This window comes from Aulostomus chinensis, chromosome 12, assembly GCF_037954235.1.
Source record: "Aulostomus chinensis isolate RoL2024-O1b breed Wild chromosome 12, RoL_Achi_v1.0, whole genome shotgun sequence".
Lineage (NCBI taxonomy): Eukaryota > Metazoa > Chordata > Actinopteri > Syngnathiformes > Aulostomidae > Aulostomus > Aulostomus chinensis.
In genome coordinates, this window is record NC_141331.1 from 2,634,295 (window position 1) to 2,653,372 (window position 19,078).

The 19,078-nt window shown below is 48.4% G+C and overlaps 1 protein-coding gene across 1 annotated transcript; it reads right to left on the reverse strand.

Moving 5' to 3' along the window:
- Nucleotides 1–5,443: 5,443 nt before the first annotated feature.
- On the reverse strand, nucleotides 5,444–17,831 carry igfbp2b (insulin-like growth factor binding protein 2b). Its single transcript, XM_086219647.1, has 4 exons — nucleotides 17,375–17,831; nucleotides 11,226–11,377; nucleotides 8,284–8,424; nucleotides 5,444–6,003 (listed from the first exon to the last, which is right to left on the reverse strand). The coding sequence occupies exons 1-4, from the start codon at nucleotides 17,730–17,732 to the stop codon at nucleotides 5,845–5,847; spliced, it is 810 nt and encodes a 269-aa protein (XP_086075773.1). The 5' UTR covers nucleotides 17,733–17,831; the 3' UTR covers nucleotides 5,444–5,844.
- Between the last annotated feature and the right edge of the window lie 1,247 nt (nucleotides 17,832–19,078).

The window sequence follows — 19,078 nt, forward strand, 5'->3', positions numbered from 1 at the left end:
GTGCATGCGTGTGGTGGGGAGGGTGCAGACTCTGGGGGAGGAGGAAACATGTGCAGAAGATTTGATTTGTGAGGCCGTGAACATGACAATTACTATTTGCCTTCAAAGAAACTGACAACTGCACTTAGGACTTCAAAGCATTTATGCCCCTTTTATTACATAATTAGGCCAACGATGTTTGACAGCTCCCTCTGACATCGGCTCACGCAACTCTGAAGCCGGTCAAGGTGCCGCTGAACATTCCTGCACCTTTCGGGACATTGGATTCTTGCATTCTTTGCATTTTTTTTTTCCCCCTCCGCATTTGCAGTCATGTGATTAAACGGAGAGCTGCAGGGATCTAAAAGCTCTCACTCGCCTTCAGCTCATCTCATTAAACGTGACTCTTCGTGACGATGACGAGGCGTTTGAAGATTACAAATGGCATGCAGATGTTTACACTGTTAGCAAATCACTGCTTGTGCACTTGTCTAATGCGCTCTCCTCCAGAGCTAATGGTGGCTCTTTTCATCACCAGGATGGAGATGAAAGGAAACAAGAAAGAATGTACGGCGGCTGGGAGTAAATCACATGACTAACTCCTAAATCCTCTGATGCTGTTGCTGGAAGATGGCAGACAAGTGTCTGCTAGTTTTCATTCAAGCCCTTTCATCAAAGATGGACTTATTCCCGGAATCCCAAATGAAGGGTTCTTCAGCGTGGATCGGATGTGACTGTGAGAACCATAATGGCACGTTAAGTAAACTAACTTTGAGATTAAGATTTGACATCCCACAAACCATAAAAGGGGTATTTACATTGCTGCTGTTCTGGCTGCCAGACACTGCAGGCGCAATCTGTGGTCCCGTATTTGGGCTTGGTCAAAAATAACACGTTCTATAAAGAGGAAGGCAGGGAAAACAGGTTATAAAGACAGACCATGTCAGATTAGAGCAATTCAAACCAATAATTTGACATTTTCAACTTTTCAGGTTTAAAGGAGAACGCTTTTTTTTTTTTTCTTTTTAATTTTATTTATTTAAACTGGGATTTTCTGTGCCTGAGCGTTCAGATCCCACCGGAGGAGTTGCTGTGATTCTATAGCCCAGACATGTTGCAAAGAAAAGGTCTGAAACGCCGCTGATCAGGATGTTGTTCTCAAGAGAAAGCAAAGCTAAACACGCCAGCCTCCGCTCCACCTGAGCCATCGGGCCGACTTGCTGGTGGGAGCAGTCGCACCTGCTCACTCTTGGTTTCACTGCCACGTGAAGTTGCGTTTCCTCTAGAATTGTTTACAGCCTGAATGAACCTGTGTATCCAGACTCTAGGTTGACCGTAGGCGTGCCTGGGAGAGCCACTGGTTGTCTGGCTATATGCGTTGGATGGATGGATGGATGGATGCTGGAAGAGTCTGGAGGATCCTTGAAAAGCCTGGAAGAGCCTTGAAAAGCCTAGAAGATATGTTGAATGATGTGATCAGTGTTGCCTCGATGAGCGTCGCTCAGCTCCTGTTACCCATGGCAGAACATGCAGTAAGGAAATTACAGCTCTGACTTTGGTAAAGAGGAAGATGAAGAAACGACAGTTTCCATCAAGAGGACAGTTTTAAATCACACAAAAGAAAGAAAGTTTTAAATCACACAAAAGAAAGACAGTTTTAAATCACACAACAGTATTTTATTCAATACATTCTCTCACGTTTGATTCGATCTGCCGGGGTAAACGCATCTGTCCTCCTTCCCACATTTTCCTATAAACCTGCCAGTCGACACCGGGGTTTTTCTCCTTTTGGAAAGGAAACGTCTCTCCTGCCGTGTCCCTCTGAGCTCTGAAGAAACTTTTCATTTGAACAAATTAGGAATGAATTGGAACAATTCTTTTTGTGTCATTTAGCAGCGTCTTTTGGACACAGACACACCGTCAACATATCGAGGGAGGTTGGTGAATTTTAACAAAAGGGCCTGGAAGTAGAGCGGATCTCTGGGAGCATGTTCTTTTACACACACACACAAACACACACACACACACACACACACACACACACGCAGTCATGCGTCAGATACACACCCCCTCTCTTACTCCCACTGCTGAACCAGCCTCTTCAGTACATTGTGTCTTATCTATCAAACCCAAAACAAAAGACACTTGTTTGGATCCGTTTTACAAAAAAAGAGAGAGAGAGAGAGAGAGAGAGAGAGAGAGAGAGAAGGGGAAACAGCCCAGAGGACGCCACGATTCAGGGGTGACACCACAACATTGTGCGGCGCCTGAGTGAGTTTTAGCATATTAACCCAGAGACACGCCTGCCACTGCGCAACACATTTCTACATCTATTTTCCCTCCCTCATGGCGCGGCGATGCAGCCTGCAGGCACCGACATGGTTCAGTTTGGTCTGCCGGGGGACCAGAGTAAACTGCACCGTGTGGCGTTTTGAAACGCCGCAACGCATCCAGTGTGTTTCTGGCACGACAATCAAGCAGCTCCAGGTCCGTCCAGACTTACATCCACACACGACTAACGAGGAACGTAATATTTATCCAACGTGGTCTTGAAATTTAGTAGAAATCTCTCCAGGGTCACTGGAGGTCACCATCAGTTTAGAGGGCTGGTTCTCCACGTGGTCCCTTGTGGCGGCGGGAGCAGAACATCCTCCCCGATTTCACGCACTCATCCAACTACTGTCTACAATCGATAGCAGATTTTGGAATCTGATGATTTTAACATTCCATGTCATCATTACTCACATTGACGAGACGGCGTTGGCTTTCTGATGGACGACAGGAACGCTCAAAGAACGAAGACGGCAGAGACGCTGCAGCTCAGCCTGCGGAGGACAAAGACTACGTTACACTTGAGTAGGCGAGGTCCAGTTCTCTCATCCAGAATCAGCATCCTGGTGTTGAGTCATGTTGATGCCCGTTTGGACCAGCACCGTGTGTGTGTGTGTGTGTGTAAATGGGTTCGTTTATTCATAGACATCTTTATCAACTTAGTAACACATCTGTCAATGCCATTCCAGCGTGCTAATCACTCCTCATGTCAACACTTCATTAGCAACCCCGGCAACACACGAATATAGTTCTCTCTCTCTCTCTCTCGCACACACACACACACACACACACACCACACCTAAATTTTTCTTTGTGACACAACTTTGGAGAAGATGGTGCTGTCAAGAAAAGTGCTGACAAACAACAACAACTCTGTATCCAAGCAGAGTGGAGGGTTGTAGGGCGTGGACTCAGGACTCAGACGCTTGGATGGTGCGATGCCTCGGTCGTAAATTGACGTCGCGGCTGAGAGAGGCCTCGTAAAAAAGAAAATTTAAAAAACGGGCACTTAAAAGACAAGAACAGAGAATTTTCTGCTTTCGGTGAGCGTCTCAAACCAAAAGAGCACTGAACTGAATTACAACAAATTGCTGTAGAAGCAAGTATCAACTAAAAAAACTCCCCAAGATGAAGAGACGTCTGCCCTGGATTAAAGTCTCAGTCAGCCGCTTGTAGATTTGTATCACAGGTCTTTACACAAATGTTCCACCAGGGGGCTCCACTAGAGGGCACTCCAACTCCACTGTTCAACATTTGTTAGTATCAGGCGGCGTCAGCTCACGGTGTGTTCCACCTGTCTGCTCAACCAGCTACGCTCGCCTGTGTGATGCAAATTCACATTGAATCTATTCTCAATTGTTCGATTATATTAAACGCACAACTTTCACTCCGTCAGCTCGACGCACCTCCAAGTATTAGCCAATTAGCAGCGCGACCAGATCTGTCACGCACGACCTTCAGACTCACCTGTAGTCGCGTTTTCCTTTCATGACGTGAATAAACAAGGCGATGCGTATTTCTGTCAGAAGATGGCGGTCCAGGCAGCGTCAGGCGCTACAGGGCCGAGCAGACGAGAACCAGGCAGTGACGGCGAGCGGCACTGTTGAGGAATTAATGAATGACAGCACCAGCTGGTGTCGGCCATGTTGCTCCCGTCCAGAGACACTCCAGTCTCGAGGTCAAGACTCTCAACATCGGAGCTCAACCTCCCATTTTGCACATTTACTCTTTTACGAGGGCGGCCCGGTGGAGCAGTGGTCCTCGCCGTGGCCCCCCAGCAAGGAGGTTGTGGGTGGAGCCCCGGCTGGAGCACGGGGTCTTTCTGTGTGGAGTCTGCATGTTGCATGTCCAGGGTGAACCCCATCTCTCACCTGCTGGCTTAGGCTCCACCCTTAACAGGATAAGAGGGAGAAACTGGATGGATGGGTGGATGGATGGATGGATGGAGGGATGGATGGATGGATGGATGGAGGGATGGGTGGATGGAGGGATGGATGGATGGGTGGATGGATGGATGGATGGATGGGTGGATGGAGGGATGGATGGATGGGTGGATGGATGGGTGGATGGAGGGATGGATGGAGGGATGGGTGGATGGATGGAGGGATGGATGGGTGGATGGATGGAGGGATGGATGGATGGGTGGATGGAGGGATGGATGGATGGATGGGTGGATGGATGGATGGATGGATGGGTGGGTGGATGGATGGGTGGGTGGAGGGATGGATGGATGGATGGATGGGTGGATGGAGGGATGGATGGATGGATGGATGGATGGATGGGTGGATGGAGGGATGGATGGGTGGATGGATGGATGGATGGATGGATGGATGGATGGGTGGATGGATGGATGGGTGGGTGGAGGGATGGATGGATGGATGGATGGATGGGTGGATGGATGGAGGGATGGATGGATGGGTGGATGGATGGATGGATGGATGGGTGGATGGATGGATGGATGGATGGATGGATGGATGGATGGGTGGATGGGTGGGTGGAGGGATGGATGGATGGATGGGTGGGTGGATGGAGGGATGGATGGGTGGATGGATGGGTGGATGGAGGGATGGATGGATGGATGGGTGGATGGATGGATGGGTGGATGGAGGGATGGATGGGTGGATGGATGGATGGATGGATGGATGGAGGGATGGATGGATGGATGGATGGATGGATGGATGGATGGAGGGATGGATGGGTGGATGGATGGATGGGTGGATGGATTCTTTTCCAGAAAAGACAAAAACCACCTCAAGCGAGTATAAAAAGCTAAACTGAAGGAGTCTTCGCTTCTTTTCAGGTTTAATACTTGAAAATGCACAGAAAAAGAAAACCCAACTGATGAGCTCCTGTGTTTGTTAGAAACCATCCTGTCAACATGCTGTTGTATGAGTTTATTTCCTTTTACCAGTGATTCCACCATTCCTTCGACTTGCATCCATTCATTCTTGGTGCAGGCAACAGCATGAGCTTCCTGGAGCCTGCCATGTCACGGGGGAGTGGAATTAAAGAAAAAACACCAACCACAAGTTTAGAAGTATTTCACCTTCCAAGTACTCACAAACAGGTGTCCTGCTCCCTCCTGCATCGCTTCTATGTGCCTCCAGAATGCAGAAAGGGCCAGCCACTAGTAGTTAGCTGGAAGCTAATAGCGACAGACGGCAAACGACTGCAAAAACGCCGCTTTACAAGCTCTCAATGGATTAAGAAGACCTGGATTACACCGAACAAGGAACTGGAGAGTTTCTTAGCTGTCCGTCTCCACTAGCATCAAGCTAACTATACGTGTCTGGCTCTTTATGCTTCCTGGAGTCACGAAGAAGTCATGCAGGAAGGGAAACAAGCTCACCAGCTCAGACACCCACTAGCGAGCACTCGGAGGCTGACGCGTCACCCTGAACCAGAGGAACCTTGAACTCATGTCAATTAAAACGAGGTAAAGACATTTAGAGGTATATTAACTTCTTTTACACGTTAAGAAAATAAAGGCCTTTACATGACAACATCCTCCCCCCATGAGGAAAATCCAGTGTGTTAGTAAGAGGCTGCCTCGGTGGGCCTGGCTAGGAGCTCTTCGTGAAACTGGTTGCAGTTGGGGTCGCCCCGGACTCTGGGTGTGGATGGGATCTGGACGCCGGTGTAGGGGCTAACGCACCAGCACTCGCCCCGCTGGCCGTGGGTGGACATGTTGCACTGGGGGGCGGAAAGAAAAACACAATCTAGACAAGTTGGAAAACATTGGATAAAAAACAGAGGGAGGGGTGGAGATGCACAGTAGGACGTTGGGGGTGTGTTAATTAAGCATGATGTGTGTGTGTGTGTGTATTTCCTGGTGGCGCGGGCCCATTGGATGAGAGTGTGGGCCATGGTTTGGGTGGGGCAACACTCACCCAATAACAGCCCATCCTCAGGTCATACCCCCGACTCACAAAACATCCACAGACACACATGCACGTCATAGACACACACACACACACACACACATACTTGGAGACACCCCCACCCCCACCATAACCCACCACCCCCACCCCACCCCACATCCACTCAGAAATGAGGTCGTGATTGAAGTGGACACAGTTTACGCCGTGCACGCAGGGTGGTCGCGGAGGGGACGGCGAAAAGAATGAGGAGCTGGGGGAGAAAGAAAGGACTTTCCATTTTCTTCCTTCGATGAGAAAGAACAAAACAAGTGACAGTTACAGTAATTACCCCGCGACAAGGAGGGACAACTCCAAAGGGGAGCTGAGTGTTGAGGAGGTACAGTGTTCCTCCCTGGGAACCGCCGAAACAATGCCGTTGTTTGTGACCAGTGATGAAAATTGGCTGAGTGGTTGAGAGCCAGGCTTTAGGAAACGGTGGCATCTATTCAAATCTTCTTTTCTGCTCTACTATCCTCGTAAGAAAACACCCGATATGTGACCTTGTTTGTCCTCCTCTGTCTGATTTCTATGGACGAGCAGAATTCAAATTCAAGCCCCCAGTCGGAAGCACAGTTTGTTCCCCGGCTCAACAAAAGTCTTCCCATGAAGTACGCCAAACAGTTTTAGTGCCTTGTAACCTTGAGCTCAGAAGCTGTTGCCTCATGCATGATGACATCGCCCCACGCATGTGTGTGTGTGTGTGTGTGTGAGAGAGTGTGTATGGGTAAAATAAAAGGGGGGGGATCATATAAACATTTTTATGTAGGTCTGCGGGTGTGTGAGAGAAATGCAAAGTCATTAAGAAAAGAAAAAAGGAAAAAAAATGAAGTGCAGTTTGTCGCTGGAACCGTGTTTTCAGGTGTTCGTTCTTGAGTGTTTCACTTTCTGATAACTTTGATCTCCTTTAACTACATTTCTCAAAGCGGCTCGTTGTTTCAGGTCCAGCGGCGTTGCTCTGCTGCTGCTGATCGACTGCTGTCCACCAAATCAACGCGGCGATTCTTGGCCGTGTGGTTTCAGATGCGAAGGTCGCTCAGGTTTGATTTACTGCACTGAACCTGGAATGGACCCGAGCTGGCCTGGAGGTTCTGTGTCATCGTGGTGGGTTCTAGGGGGAACATTGCGTGACTCCTCCACGGGAACGTCGCGAGTTAACTGGTTTGGTTTGTGATGGAAAGGGTGACGGAGATGAGAGTCTGACTGAGGGAACACCGCCACCTGCTGTTCTGGAGGAGAACATACTGGTTCTAGTCTCCTGGGACTGTCAGTCACATGATGTCAGAAGAGTTAAATGCTGGATTTTAACACACAGGTGAGGATGCGAGTCCCACTGAATCAGAATGAGGTTCTAACAGTCCGACCAGAACATCTAGAACGAGTACACCGGCATGTTCACGCCTCAATCGTGTTCTGTAGGATTCGCTCAGGTGTTTACGTCAAACCCTGAGGTCTTTGGACTTCATCCACGTGACTGCAACGCTGCTGGTTCCAGCAGCAGGGAGACTTATCGCCACCCGGGGTTCCAGAGGCCTCAAACTGGGACCAGGACTTCGGTCCAGTTAACTGTTCTCCATGGCGCCGGAGGCCCTCTGACTGAGTGCGTACACCAGCAGGTTGCTGAGGCGGTTCGGTGTTGGCGTCCCCCGTTGGCTGATGGCCGCTCAAAACAGAACTGTTCTCTATGACATCATTAAGGGGCGTGGTGCCGGTACCAGCGGCTTCACTTGTAGAGGGTCTGACAGTTTCACAGCCTCAGCTCACATTTCCTGCCTGGATTTCAAAATAAAACACCAAACCCCGGAGGACTTTCTGCTTTTTAGCAAAGTTTCGCTAATAAATGTATCTAAATCCGACCGTCTGACCCGGTTCTGAGGCTCCAGTCCAGCGGGCCCAGCAGTACCAGCTGCACCTTCATGGGTACGATTTTTAATGTGGATTTTATGGTTTCCATAGGAGGTTGCAGCAACCAAAGGAGGCGCCATCATTCATTCATAAAGGAGGATTACACCCCCCCCCCCCCGTGCGCCCGCGCATGTGTGTTTGTGTAACTCACCTGTTTCAGGTTGTAAAATCCATGTCTGTCACAGTTTGGAAATTTGAGCTCGTACAGGTTCTCCAGCGGGCCCCTGTTATCCTCCGAGGTCATCTTGGAGATCTCCTCTAAGACCTGGTCCAGCTCCTGCTGACAGGCGCTCTGAGGCGACCAGGGGGGAGACTCATTAATGCCAGAATCGAACTCAAAACCAATCAAACATGGAAAAAAAAAGAAAGATGATCAAATCACGAGACAAAGAACAAAGAGAGTTTGAGGTCTGACGGAGAAATGAAATCCTCGCGTCTCCTGTGAGAGGACACACACACGTTCAGAGTTTTTATGAGGTGCAGTGTGACGAGCAGCAAGTATTACTGCTGGTGAGGAGCGAGTGCTGAAGCCAGGAGGAACACACACACACACACAGGCTCTATCAGACCGCCGGGGGGATGAAAGAGTCGTGTGATTGGCTGGCTGATGAGTCAAATGTCTCAACCTTTGAATGAAGAGAAACGTTTCTCTCACTCTTTCATATTCCTTCTATTAGTCTGACTCTCCATAATCCAGACAGAAATAATCCCCTGGAGACGCTGAGACTTCTGCTGCCTGGTCCTCCGGCGGTCCGCCGGGCCACTCGCTGTCTTTGTGAGCGAATATCGCAGGTAGGTAAGGAAAGTGACCCGATTCAGCTGCGTGTGCGAGTGCTTCAGCCCGCGGGGAAGCGTCACGTCTGCCTGAAATGTATCAGAAGAAGATGAGAGAAGTAAGATGGTCCCGACTCTGGGGTTCATCGTTCAACTCTTCTTTGGACCTTTCAAGGTCTTCAGGGCCCAAAGGTCACGGCCCAGTTCTGTTCTGCTGCTACAACGTTCCCGCCGCCTCGTGTGATTCTGGCGGCGAGGGTCACGTGATGTTGCTGGATTGGACTAGACTCCCCCGACGGACTATTTTGTAGAGATGAGAGACTCTGATCGTGTATGTTGTGTAGCGTACGTGACCTCCCACCACGAGGCCCCCCCACCCACGTGCACACACACACACACACACACACACACACACACACACACACACACACACACACACACGACTCCTTTAACTGCATTCTCTCTTTTGTTGCGTTTAATTGTTTTGTACCATCCCGCTTGTGATTTTCTCGTTTTGTTTTGGCTGCGAGTGAGTGAGTCAGAGTTAGTGGAGGAGAAAATTAGTAAATGAGAATCATTGTTTGCTGCACGGTGACATAATGTTCCTGAGGCCCACGCTCATTTGCATGAGACAGAGAGAATATCTGTTTTTCGGACCACGTTCCAGGGACGGTTTTTAGCTCTGCAGCGGTTTGACAGCCTACGAGAGCGGAGGGATGAACTCCAGCGAGGGAGCGAACAATAAGCTTCATGACGTCACAGAGAATGTTTACGTTTGAGAGCAAATGCTCGGAGAGCTGAACGTGCGACTCGAGAGCAAAGGACAGAGGAAGGCAGCCAGCAGGGAGGTGCATGTCAAGCAAAAATATTTGAATTTTAATATCCAATTCTATTCAAAAAGATATTAATATCCCAGTTCGTTCATACAGTTCCAAGTTCCATCAGCGCACATTTCCATAGCAGAGCAGCTCCAGTAGAACTTCCTGTTCTCAGATTCACACGTCTACTTCTGGTTAGTTGTTTTTTATCTCCAATCAAAGTGTTGGTGGATTACTGATCCCACGCGGGACTAAGAAGACCTGGATTATTCCTGATGGTGAGAGTTCATAAAGGGATATTTTTGCTTGTATTTCTTCTCGGAGCTGAAAACAGGTGTTTTTCTGAGTTGTGGAGTGAACGAGAAGTCACGCAGGAGGGAAAAACATCTTCATGAGTTGAAGACGGTGAGTCACTGGAAGGCAAATTACACTTTTTTGGGAAAAAATTTTACTTTTATCCACACAAACCAGACTGAGGGCCCAGTTCACTAAAGCTGGCACTCAGGTGGCTGGTTAACGTCCAGGTGGGTGGTTAACGACACATCCAGGCAGCTGGTTAACGTCCAGGTCAATGGTTAACGTCCAGGTCAATGGTTAACGTCCAGGCGGCTGGTTAACGACACATCCAGGCGGCTGGTTAACGTCCAGGTCAGTGGTTAACGTCCAGGTCAATGGTTAACGTCCAGGTCAATGGTTAACGTCCAGGTCAGTGGTTAACGTCCAGGTCAATGGTTAACGTCCAGGTCAATGGTTAACGTCCAGGTCAGTGGTTAACGTCCAGGCGGCTGGTTAACGACACATCCAGGCGGCTGGTTAACGTCCAGGTCAATGGTTAACGTCCAGGTCAGTGGTTAACGTCCAGGTCAATGGTTAACGTCCAGGTCAATGGTTAACGTCCAGGTCAGTGGTTAACGTCCAGGCGGCTGGTTAACGACACATCCAGGCGGCTGGTTAACGACACGTCCAGGTCAATGGTTAACGTCCAGGTCAGTGGTTAACGTCCAGGTCAATGGTTAACGTCCAGGTCAGTGGTTAACGTCCAGGTCAATGGTTAACGTCCAGGTCAGTGGTTAACGTCCAGGTCAGTGGTTAACGTCCAGGTCAATGGTTAACGTCAAGGTCAGTGGTTAACGTCCAGGTCAATGGTTAACGTCCAGGTCAATGGTTAACGTCCAGGTCAGTGGTTAACGTCCAGGCGGCTGGTTAACGACACATCCAGGCGGCTGGTTAACGACACATCCAGGCGGCTGGTTAACGACACGTCCAGGTCAATGGTTAATGTCCAGGTCAATGGTTAACGTCCAGGTCAATGGTTAATGTCCAGGTCAATGGTTAATGTCCAGGTCAGTCAACAAGAGGTTACGGTTGTTACGGCTGCGCACAAACGCATCTGGAAGGAATAAACTTATAACAAAAAACAGGAAAACAACACGCGTGTTTTTCTGCTCCAGATTCCAGGGACACAATCGACATGCAACACGTGATGAGAGTGAGTCCTGACCTGAGGCACCTTCTGGGTTTGAGGGTCCTCCAGTTGGTTAATCTTCATCTTGGCTTTGCGCTCGTTCAGGTGCTGCTTCCTGGCCGTCTCCTGCCAGAACCAGGCGTCGATGGTGGGTCTCTTGGTGAGCGGGTTCTCAGTCCCGTGCACCTCTGCGGTAAAAACACAAGAACAGCAGCCTTTCACACGGTGGCCGGTGCACCAGGGGAATCTGTAGCTGAGCTACGGAGCAGAGTTTTACGTGGGGGTCCTCTTTGAAGCACAAAAACGTGCACAAACCGGGAGAGCCACACCCTCCAGATGCGGAAGGCTGACACGACATGTCAGCCGAGGCCTTTTTTCCACAAAGTGAAAAGAGTGATTTTAGAGACGGACACACCTGCAGCTGAGCACCTGATCACCAGAGAATTCAGGACTTTGGAGCATTTCATCCAAATAAACTCTAAATTAACGGAGCTGTTTTAACCAAAACAGCATCGGAATAAAAACCCACAAAGGAACGAGCTACATTTAGTCAGTATGACCCGTTTCACCACTGCAGCCACGTCAGTACAAGCAGGTCGTTAAAATGGAAACGGAACACGACTCGCCTGCCTGGTGTTTGTCACCGACTACGACACAAACACACAGGACGGCGCGGTAAACGTCAGTGCGTCACTTCCAGCAGCTGCATCTCCGCCTCCCGTGCGGTTACAGCGCTGCTGGTTTGTGAAGACGGTTGTGTTGGAAGTCTTGAGATGCGAGATCATGTTCTGAATGATCCAGTTGGCCGCCGGCTGAGGGAACTGGCAGGGATGCCAACTTCCAGGCCCTCGTCCCCGCCGCTGCGCTCCAGAACTAAGCGTCAACATCCGAGCAACCCGGAGTGACCCGGCAAGTTGTGTCTGCGCTGTGAGCTGCGAGGCGCCGTGGTGTGTCCTCTGATTGACGAGGCGGAGGCGTCCAGCTCAACACACTTTGATCTGCTCAACAGATACCAGCATTTGAAACAGCCGGTAATAATAAAGTTGTTGTTCTACCATGAAAAAAAAGCCCCAGAAAAGATACACAAGATCAGCTCTGAGGGCGGAGAACAACCCGGGGATAGAAATCAGTCATTTTACGGAATAATTGGAAGATAAATGACTGCATAAATGAAGCCTTGGTAGCAAGTTTTTGTACTTAAACTCTGGTTTTCATTTATGGATTTTTTTAATTTTTTTTTTCTGCTGCTTTTTTGACCCCAACAAACTGTGGCCACACACAAACTGGAGTTTCAAGATGTCAAATTACATGGGCTACATGGTGGCAGTGATGACTAAAAGGAATAAATTCCAGCCTCCAGCTGAGTTGGAGACCTTCACAAACGAGGGAGGAAGCTGTCACATGAAGCAAAGATGTCTGCAGAACACATTAAACGTATTAAATGGAGCGCTTGGCAATATTTATTCAAGTCTTTTTCTTGAAAAACACTTCCAACATGTGGAAAACGGACACGTTTTCCTCCCCCTCTGGAGGGATCCGCTAGAACACGGCATTAACACGTTATAAAACAGGTACGGTTCAATAGAGCGGCGAGGGCTGACATTGTTGACAAGCTAACGGGGCTGCGAATATTCTATAGACATTCAACTCAGCTCGTTTCTCAAGTTGTGGTTTGTTTTCTATAGACACTTAAATCAACTCATGACAACATTTTTCTCAGGAGAAGAAGAAAAAAACCCAAAACACACACACACCTGCAGCCAGCAGCTGTCATGCGAACGCTGTGTTGTTGATTCTGTCTTCAGTACCATAGAAACTACCTGTCCCGAGCTGGTGGGAGTGTCGGTGCTGGACGCTGCCTTTGAGCAGTGCTTTCACAGTTCCCTCATCGTGCAGAGTGAGTAATGTCTCTCCAGAGCTGCTTAGCATGAATGTATTTGCCTTGTTATCATATACACTGGAGCTGTGTCCCAAAAGCTTCCACGTGCCAAGAAAGTGACCCCACGGCACTTCAAAACATTTATCAGTGCAAATGGTTCCTCTCAAGACTCCCACCACTTCAAACACCCGCCGGCTGGCAGACGGACAAAAGAGGTCGGAATAATGAAGACGGTCCTGTCCTGCCAGAGATCGCTGTCGAAGCGTTTAGCTGGGGCTCCCAGCCCTTCATGTTGCTGCGCTTCCATGTGGCTGTGTGTGTGTGTGTGTGTGTGTGTGTGTGTCATCCTAACCAAATGAAGTTGCCTTTGTAGTTTGAGAGTAAATCTGCTGCCAGTCGCTGCCTTTTAAGTCAAACTTAAAAGAAAATAAGAGCACTTGCAGGTCAAGGTGATTTTTTTTTTTTTACTCTGAAAACCTCTGTTTTTTGAAAAAACACACACACACACACACACACATCTTGGGCGCTCAGACCCATGCTAGTTAGCTTAGCACAGTGAATGGTAGCGAATGGTAAGTGTTAGCATGGCTCTGTCAAGTCTTGAAATTCACTTTTCTCCAAAGCGGTTGATATCTGCATCAACATGACGTGTGAAGCATTTAACAAGGAATCGTTTTAAATGAGGGGACGGCGCGCGTTGGAATCAGAGACTACAAAGCTCGCAGTGAGGACCGAACCGGGCCCACACTCCATCTGGTACACTTGGACATGACAACTGTGTTATTTCTTTCCTGGATCCATGGGGGGGGGGGGGGGGTCTGGAGGGTTTAAGAGGCTAAAAAGTCTTGATGTAAATGCAAATTTGGCGTGAAAATGGAGCGATGTGATGGTTTTAAGTTTTAATTCTGGACTGAAAAGCAGGAATTCAGCTGCAATCTGTGAGCTTTGCTGTGTGAACATTTGTTTGACAGGGAGGAGGAGCCCAGACAGGAGCTGCAAAATTCTGCCAAAAGAAGCTAAAATCGTAGCTGGGACTGTGTTCCTGCCATGCAAATCTGGAGTATTTGTACTGCATCTGGTACCCGTAGAGTCACTCTGTCGTTTGCCTCCGTTTGGCTCAGCAGGTGAGGATGATGATGATGTTGATGAAGGTGTCTGAACTCTGGATCACACCAAATAACCACAAGAGGCCCGAGAGTACGAGTCTGCTCCCTTTCAACTGAGCAGCTCTGAGGTTGTTTAGGAGTGAATTTTATTCCCAACCGACCACAAAAAAAAAGTTTCCAAAAAAAAAAAGTGTGCATTTTAATAGACACAAAGGAGACGGATGTAGAGAGCCGGCACCGCCGCTCGAGCTCGGCGATCCAACCAAAAGAAGTGAAATGAGAGCAAAACCACAGTCTCAACCGATGCTCGCGATCAGCTTCTCCTTTATGTGTCCGACGTGGTTCGGCTCGCAAAGACGGTAAATCGGCGCCGACGTCGATCACAGCAAGATGAAGTTACAGGAAACCTCCAAACCTCCAAAACCTCTGTGGTCATGAGATACTTAGAAGCTGAATGAGGATTCATGCAAACAACTTTTAATTCAGGCTTTTATCATCTGAAAATGTTCTTACTTTACTTGTTTGGAGAAACTTGGAGGTGCATTTAGTTCTAAACATCAGACCCACCAGTAAACACCAGACCGGTGGATGGTGGAGGTTCAGGTCTACATCAGATCCACCAGTAAACACCAGACCGGTGGATGGTGGAGGTTCAGGTCTACATCGGATCCTCCAGTAAACACCAGACCGGTGGATGGTGGAGGTTCAGGTCTACATCAGACCCACCAGTAAACACCAGACCGGTGGATGGTGGAGGTTCAGGTCTACATCAGATCCACCAGTAAACACCAGACCGGTGGATGGTGGAGGTTCAGGTCTACATCGGATCCTCCAGTAAACACCAGACCGGTGGATGGTGGAGGTTCAGGTCTACATCAGATCCACCAGTAAACACCAGACCGGTGGATGGTGGAGGTTCAGTTCTACATCAGATCCACCAGTAAACACCAGACTGGTGGATGGTGGAGGTTCAGTTCTACATCAGATCCACCAGTAAACACCAGACCGGTGGATGGTGGAGGTTCAGTTCTACATCAGATCCACCAGTAAACACCAGACCGGTGGATGGTGGAGGTTCAGTTCTACATCAGATCCACCAGTAAACACCAGACCGGTGGATGGTGGAGGTTCAGTTCTACATCAGATCCACCAGTAAACACCAGACCGGTGGATGGTGGAGGTTCAGTTCTACATCAGATCCACCAGTAAACACCAGACCGGTGGATGGTGGAGGTTCAGTTCTACATCAGATCCACCAGTAAACACCAGACCGGTGGATGGTGGAGGTTCAGTTCTACATCAGATCCACCAGTAAACACCAGACCGGTGGATGGTGGAGGTTCAGTTCTACATCAGATCCACCAGTAAACACCAGACCGGTGGATGGTGGAGGTTCAGTTCTACATCAGATCCACCAGTAAACACCAGACCGGTGGATGGTGGAGGTTCAGGTCTACATCAGATCCACCAGTAAACACCAGACTGGTGGATGTTGGAGTGGTGGAGTCTTAAAAACCTGGGTTGCTAACAAGAGTCTAGAGGAGCCTACAGAGGTCATGGAGGTCACTAAAGGTCATCAGGGGGAAACACAAGAAGCCTGTAGCTTAGTGGTGGTGACCTTGAAGTCATGTGACCCTGGTGTAGCTCCTTCATAGGCTAATGTTAGCTTAGCACTGCTAACGTAGCACCCAGGCTTCCAGCATCATCAGAGGGTTCATTAGTGAAGATGATCTTGATGAACTGAACCTGGAAGATCATCAACTTTTGTTCACCAGAGCTGATTTACTGGTGAACAAAAGTTGATGATGTGATGAGGTGTCCATTGGTTTTTGTTTCAAATGAAGTGTAGACAGAGACACAACCCAGTGTCCACAGTCGAGAGCTGAGATTTCCTGAAGGTTTCTGAGCTGCATTTCTGTTCAAGTATCAGAGAGATTATCATGGAAACATCTGAAGAAGCCGGCAGGACAATCGTCGACCCCACAGGGTTAAATATTATTAGATCACCTTCCTCACCAAGAACAAACGACATCAAAATCAGAGAATCCAAATAACTACAGACGTGCCTGGAGTTCACCAGAGGGATAATCCTTAGCTGCAGTCCCAGAGCTGCCAAACGCATTGCATATGGCAACACTGATTTACAGGAATCAATAGTGACCCTTCGTCCCCAATAAGTGTAATGTGGGAGAGAAACTCTTGAACTTTTGATAGCGATGCGGGGTTTTCAGACATTAAAAGAGTCCTGCGGTGAAAAGATTGTTGTGATTTAGCGCCCAGCTTCAATGTGAAACTTGAAACTAATGGATTTAGCATCATGATGACTCGTCAAAAGCAGCAGGCTGTAAGTGACGCTGGCACTCCATCAAAAGTCCAATTTAACGTAACAGCCTCGGGGCTGATTTTGATGTTGATGTTACTTGGCAGGAAACCAACCAGTGTGCCGTTCACTGCAGTCGGTCCATATTCTGAGCTTCCCCATGGACGCGGTGCTGTACTGTTGCAACAATGGAGTCAAGAAGTTACAACTCAAACGTGTTGTTTCACTTTGAAAATGTGACATTTCATTACAAACTACAATTGCGACCCAGGCTGTCAGATGATTTTATTCCATGTGACCATATGGAGATATTTTGCGGTAGTTATAGTTGATTTTGGGGGAAAACATCTTTTCAAACCATTAAAGTTGATCAAATAACACTGGAAAGAGTGAAAGATAATACTTAAAAGCACTGCGTACCCTCACTTTGAATCATTTTTATGAGTTTCATATCGCTAGCATCCAACTTTTACAAGCATTACAACAACCTCATGGACTTTACTGGACGATCAATCATCTAATATTATAGACGGGTTTCTTGTTTACGACACCAGCGCAGTGCCTGGTTTTTGAGGAGTGGGAACATTGGTTTTATGACTAAAAATCATAGCTATTTAGAATCCTGACTGTCTTCCCAGTCTGCACGACAGTCAGCCAGTTCAGACCCCGACCTTTGACCACCAAACTGTTTACAGGCCGTTCTTGAGTCCTGGTGGACGACTGTTCCAAATTTGAGGAAATTCCCAGAGTGGGATGAACAACCTGCAAACATGTCTCTGGCCCACAGCTGTGGCTGTCATGGAGGATTAAACATAACTACGAGCACCTTTAAATTTCTGTATTTCAATTTTTTAAAAACTTTTTTCTTCCAGGTACTTACCGTTTGTCGTGGGATGGTCCACATCCAGTTTTTGACTACATCGTCCCAAGCCCTGGATGAGCTGCTGCAGGGGCAATTCAGCCTCGGCACTCGGGTAGCACCTCAGGCCGCTGGAGCACCTTGGGGTGTAGACCCCGCAGAGCTCCCCTTCCTGCCTGGCACACACCGGACAGCAGCCGCAGCCCGGCTCCCTCACTATCTCTGCGCATTCCGCTGTCACGTCAGGACAAGCAGCCAAATGCTCGGCTGTGCAACTCGGGCACCTGAAGATCAAATCCCCAAGTACCATCCCAGGTAGAGCAAAGTACGCAAACAGCAATCCGTGGGTGAAATGTATTAGCATTTTAACGTTTCCCATGTAGCCGACGAGTGAATTGAAAATGACCCCTGGAGCAACAGCACGAACCTCATGATCCTCCGCCAGCTACATGGAGGTAAACACCACTGACAGGGTCCTATCTGCTCTCATATTACTGGCTCACTTATCAGAAACAAGAGAGGCCATTGCTCTCATTATCAGCGTTTACATTCTGGAACTAAACACACATGCAAGTCGAAGTGCATTGCAATATGTGAGCCACCAAATCCCAGAGGGCCTTACAAAGTATTCTCATTGGTAACACATACATGTCCTTGATCCATATTACTTTCCAATTATTGGAAAGGACTTTAACTGTCCAGTGACCACCAGAGAGACAGAAGGGCATGACTAAGCACCATGCACACACTTATATAAGTACTATTTAAAGTCCAAGCAAACACAGACCTCAACCTGATCTCACAGAAAAATGTTAATGATCTCGTCTTATTAAATGCTGGTGCAACAATTCTTAAAAACAGGTGCCAGAACCACGTTAGCAATGCCAATAGAAAGGATCCTTTTGTGGTGGTGGACACACAACATCCATGGTTCAACAATATGACTCGGTATTATAGAAAATGTTATTTTTTTAAATTTTCAATATATATGCTTTTTTTTTTTTTTTTTACCTCCCTCCACTATCTCTCCCCCCGGGAGGTTCACTAGGAGGAAAAGATCCCGCTATTCCTCCAGACTGAGCAGAGGAGGCGCTAGTGCAGTGACCAGGGCACATCCCCTCTATAGACATCCAAACAAACCAGAGGCGACCGGGGGAGCCGAACCAGCGGCTCCAGCGTTGGTAGGCAACACAACAGATTGCTGAACTCGCTGGGAGAATTAAATTGCTATTCACTGACAACAGCTTCTTGAAATTCAGTTGACTGTTGGAAAATGAAGTTTGATGATGAGTCAACATGTTGCACACTACTGGTGACGGGGCTCCTGCCAGGCCGGCCAGCAGGCCAGGAAAGAGGGATGAGTCAGGCAATGATTTGGGGCACCTTTGTTAGCCTGATGCTCTTGCAGGGCAGGTAGGCAGCGCCTTCCTAAAGATGGTCGGCATCGTCCGATGCTGCTTGGTCGAAGTAGGAGAAGCTGCCTGGCTTCGAATTCGTCCCCACAGCTGCCGTGAAGCCAAACATTTTCAAACCCTTCAGGGTCTGGTGCCTGGTTAATTTACCCGAGGAAGCAGAACCAGGTGGATGCAGTTTATTGTTGAACCCAGGACTCAGAACGACACTGTTAACATCTACATAAAAAGACGCATCAGCACTGATAGTTGAAAGTCAGGCCACTTTAGCCGGCTAACGAAACGAGCAAGAATGAACGGATCTGACAAAGGC

Excerpts from the sequence above, each read along its gene's own strand:
- igfbp2b (XM_086219647.1), bottom strand. The coding sequence starts at position 17,732 with ATGGGAAACGTTAAAATGCTAATACATTTCACCCACGGATTGCTGTTT. Across the intron at positions 11,378-17,374 it reads GGACCATCCCACGACAAACG|AGGTGCACGGGACTGAGAAC; the intron begins GTAAGTACCTGG and ends TTTTTACCGCAG. Across the intron at positions 6,004-8,283 it reads GATTTTACAACCTGAAACAG|TGCAACATGTCCACCCACGG; the intron begins GTGAGTTACACA and ends TCCGCCCCCCAG.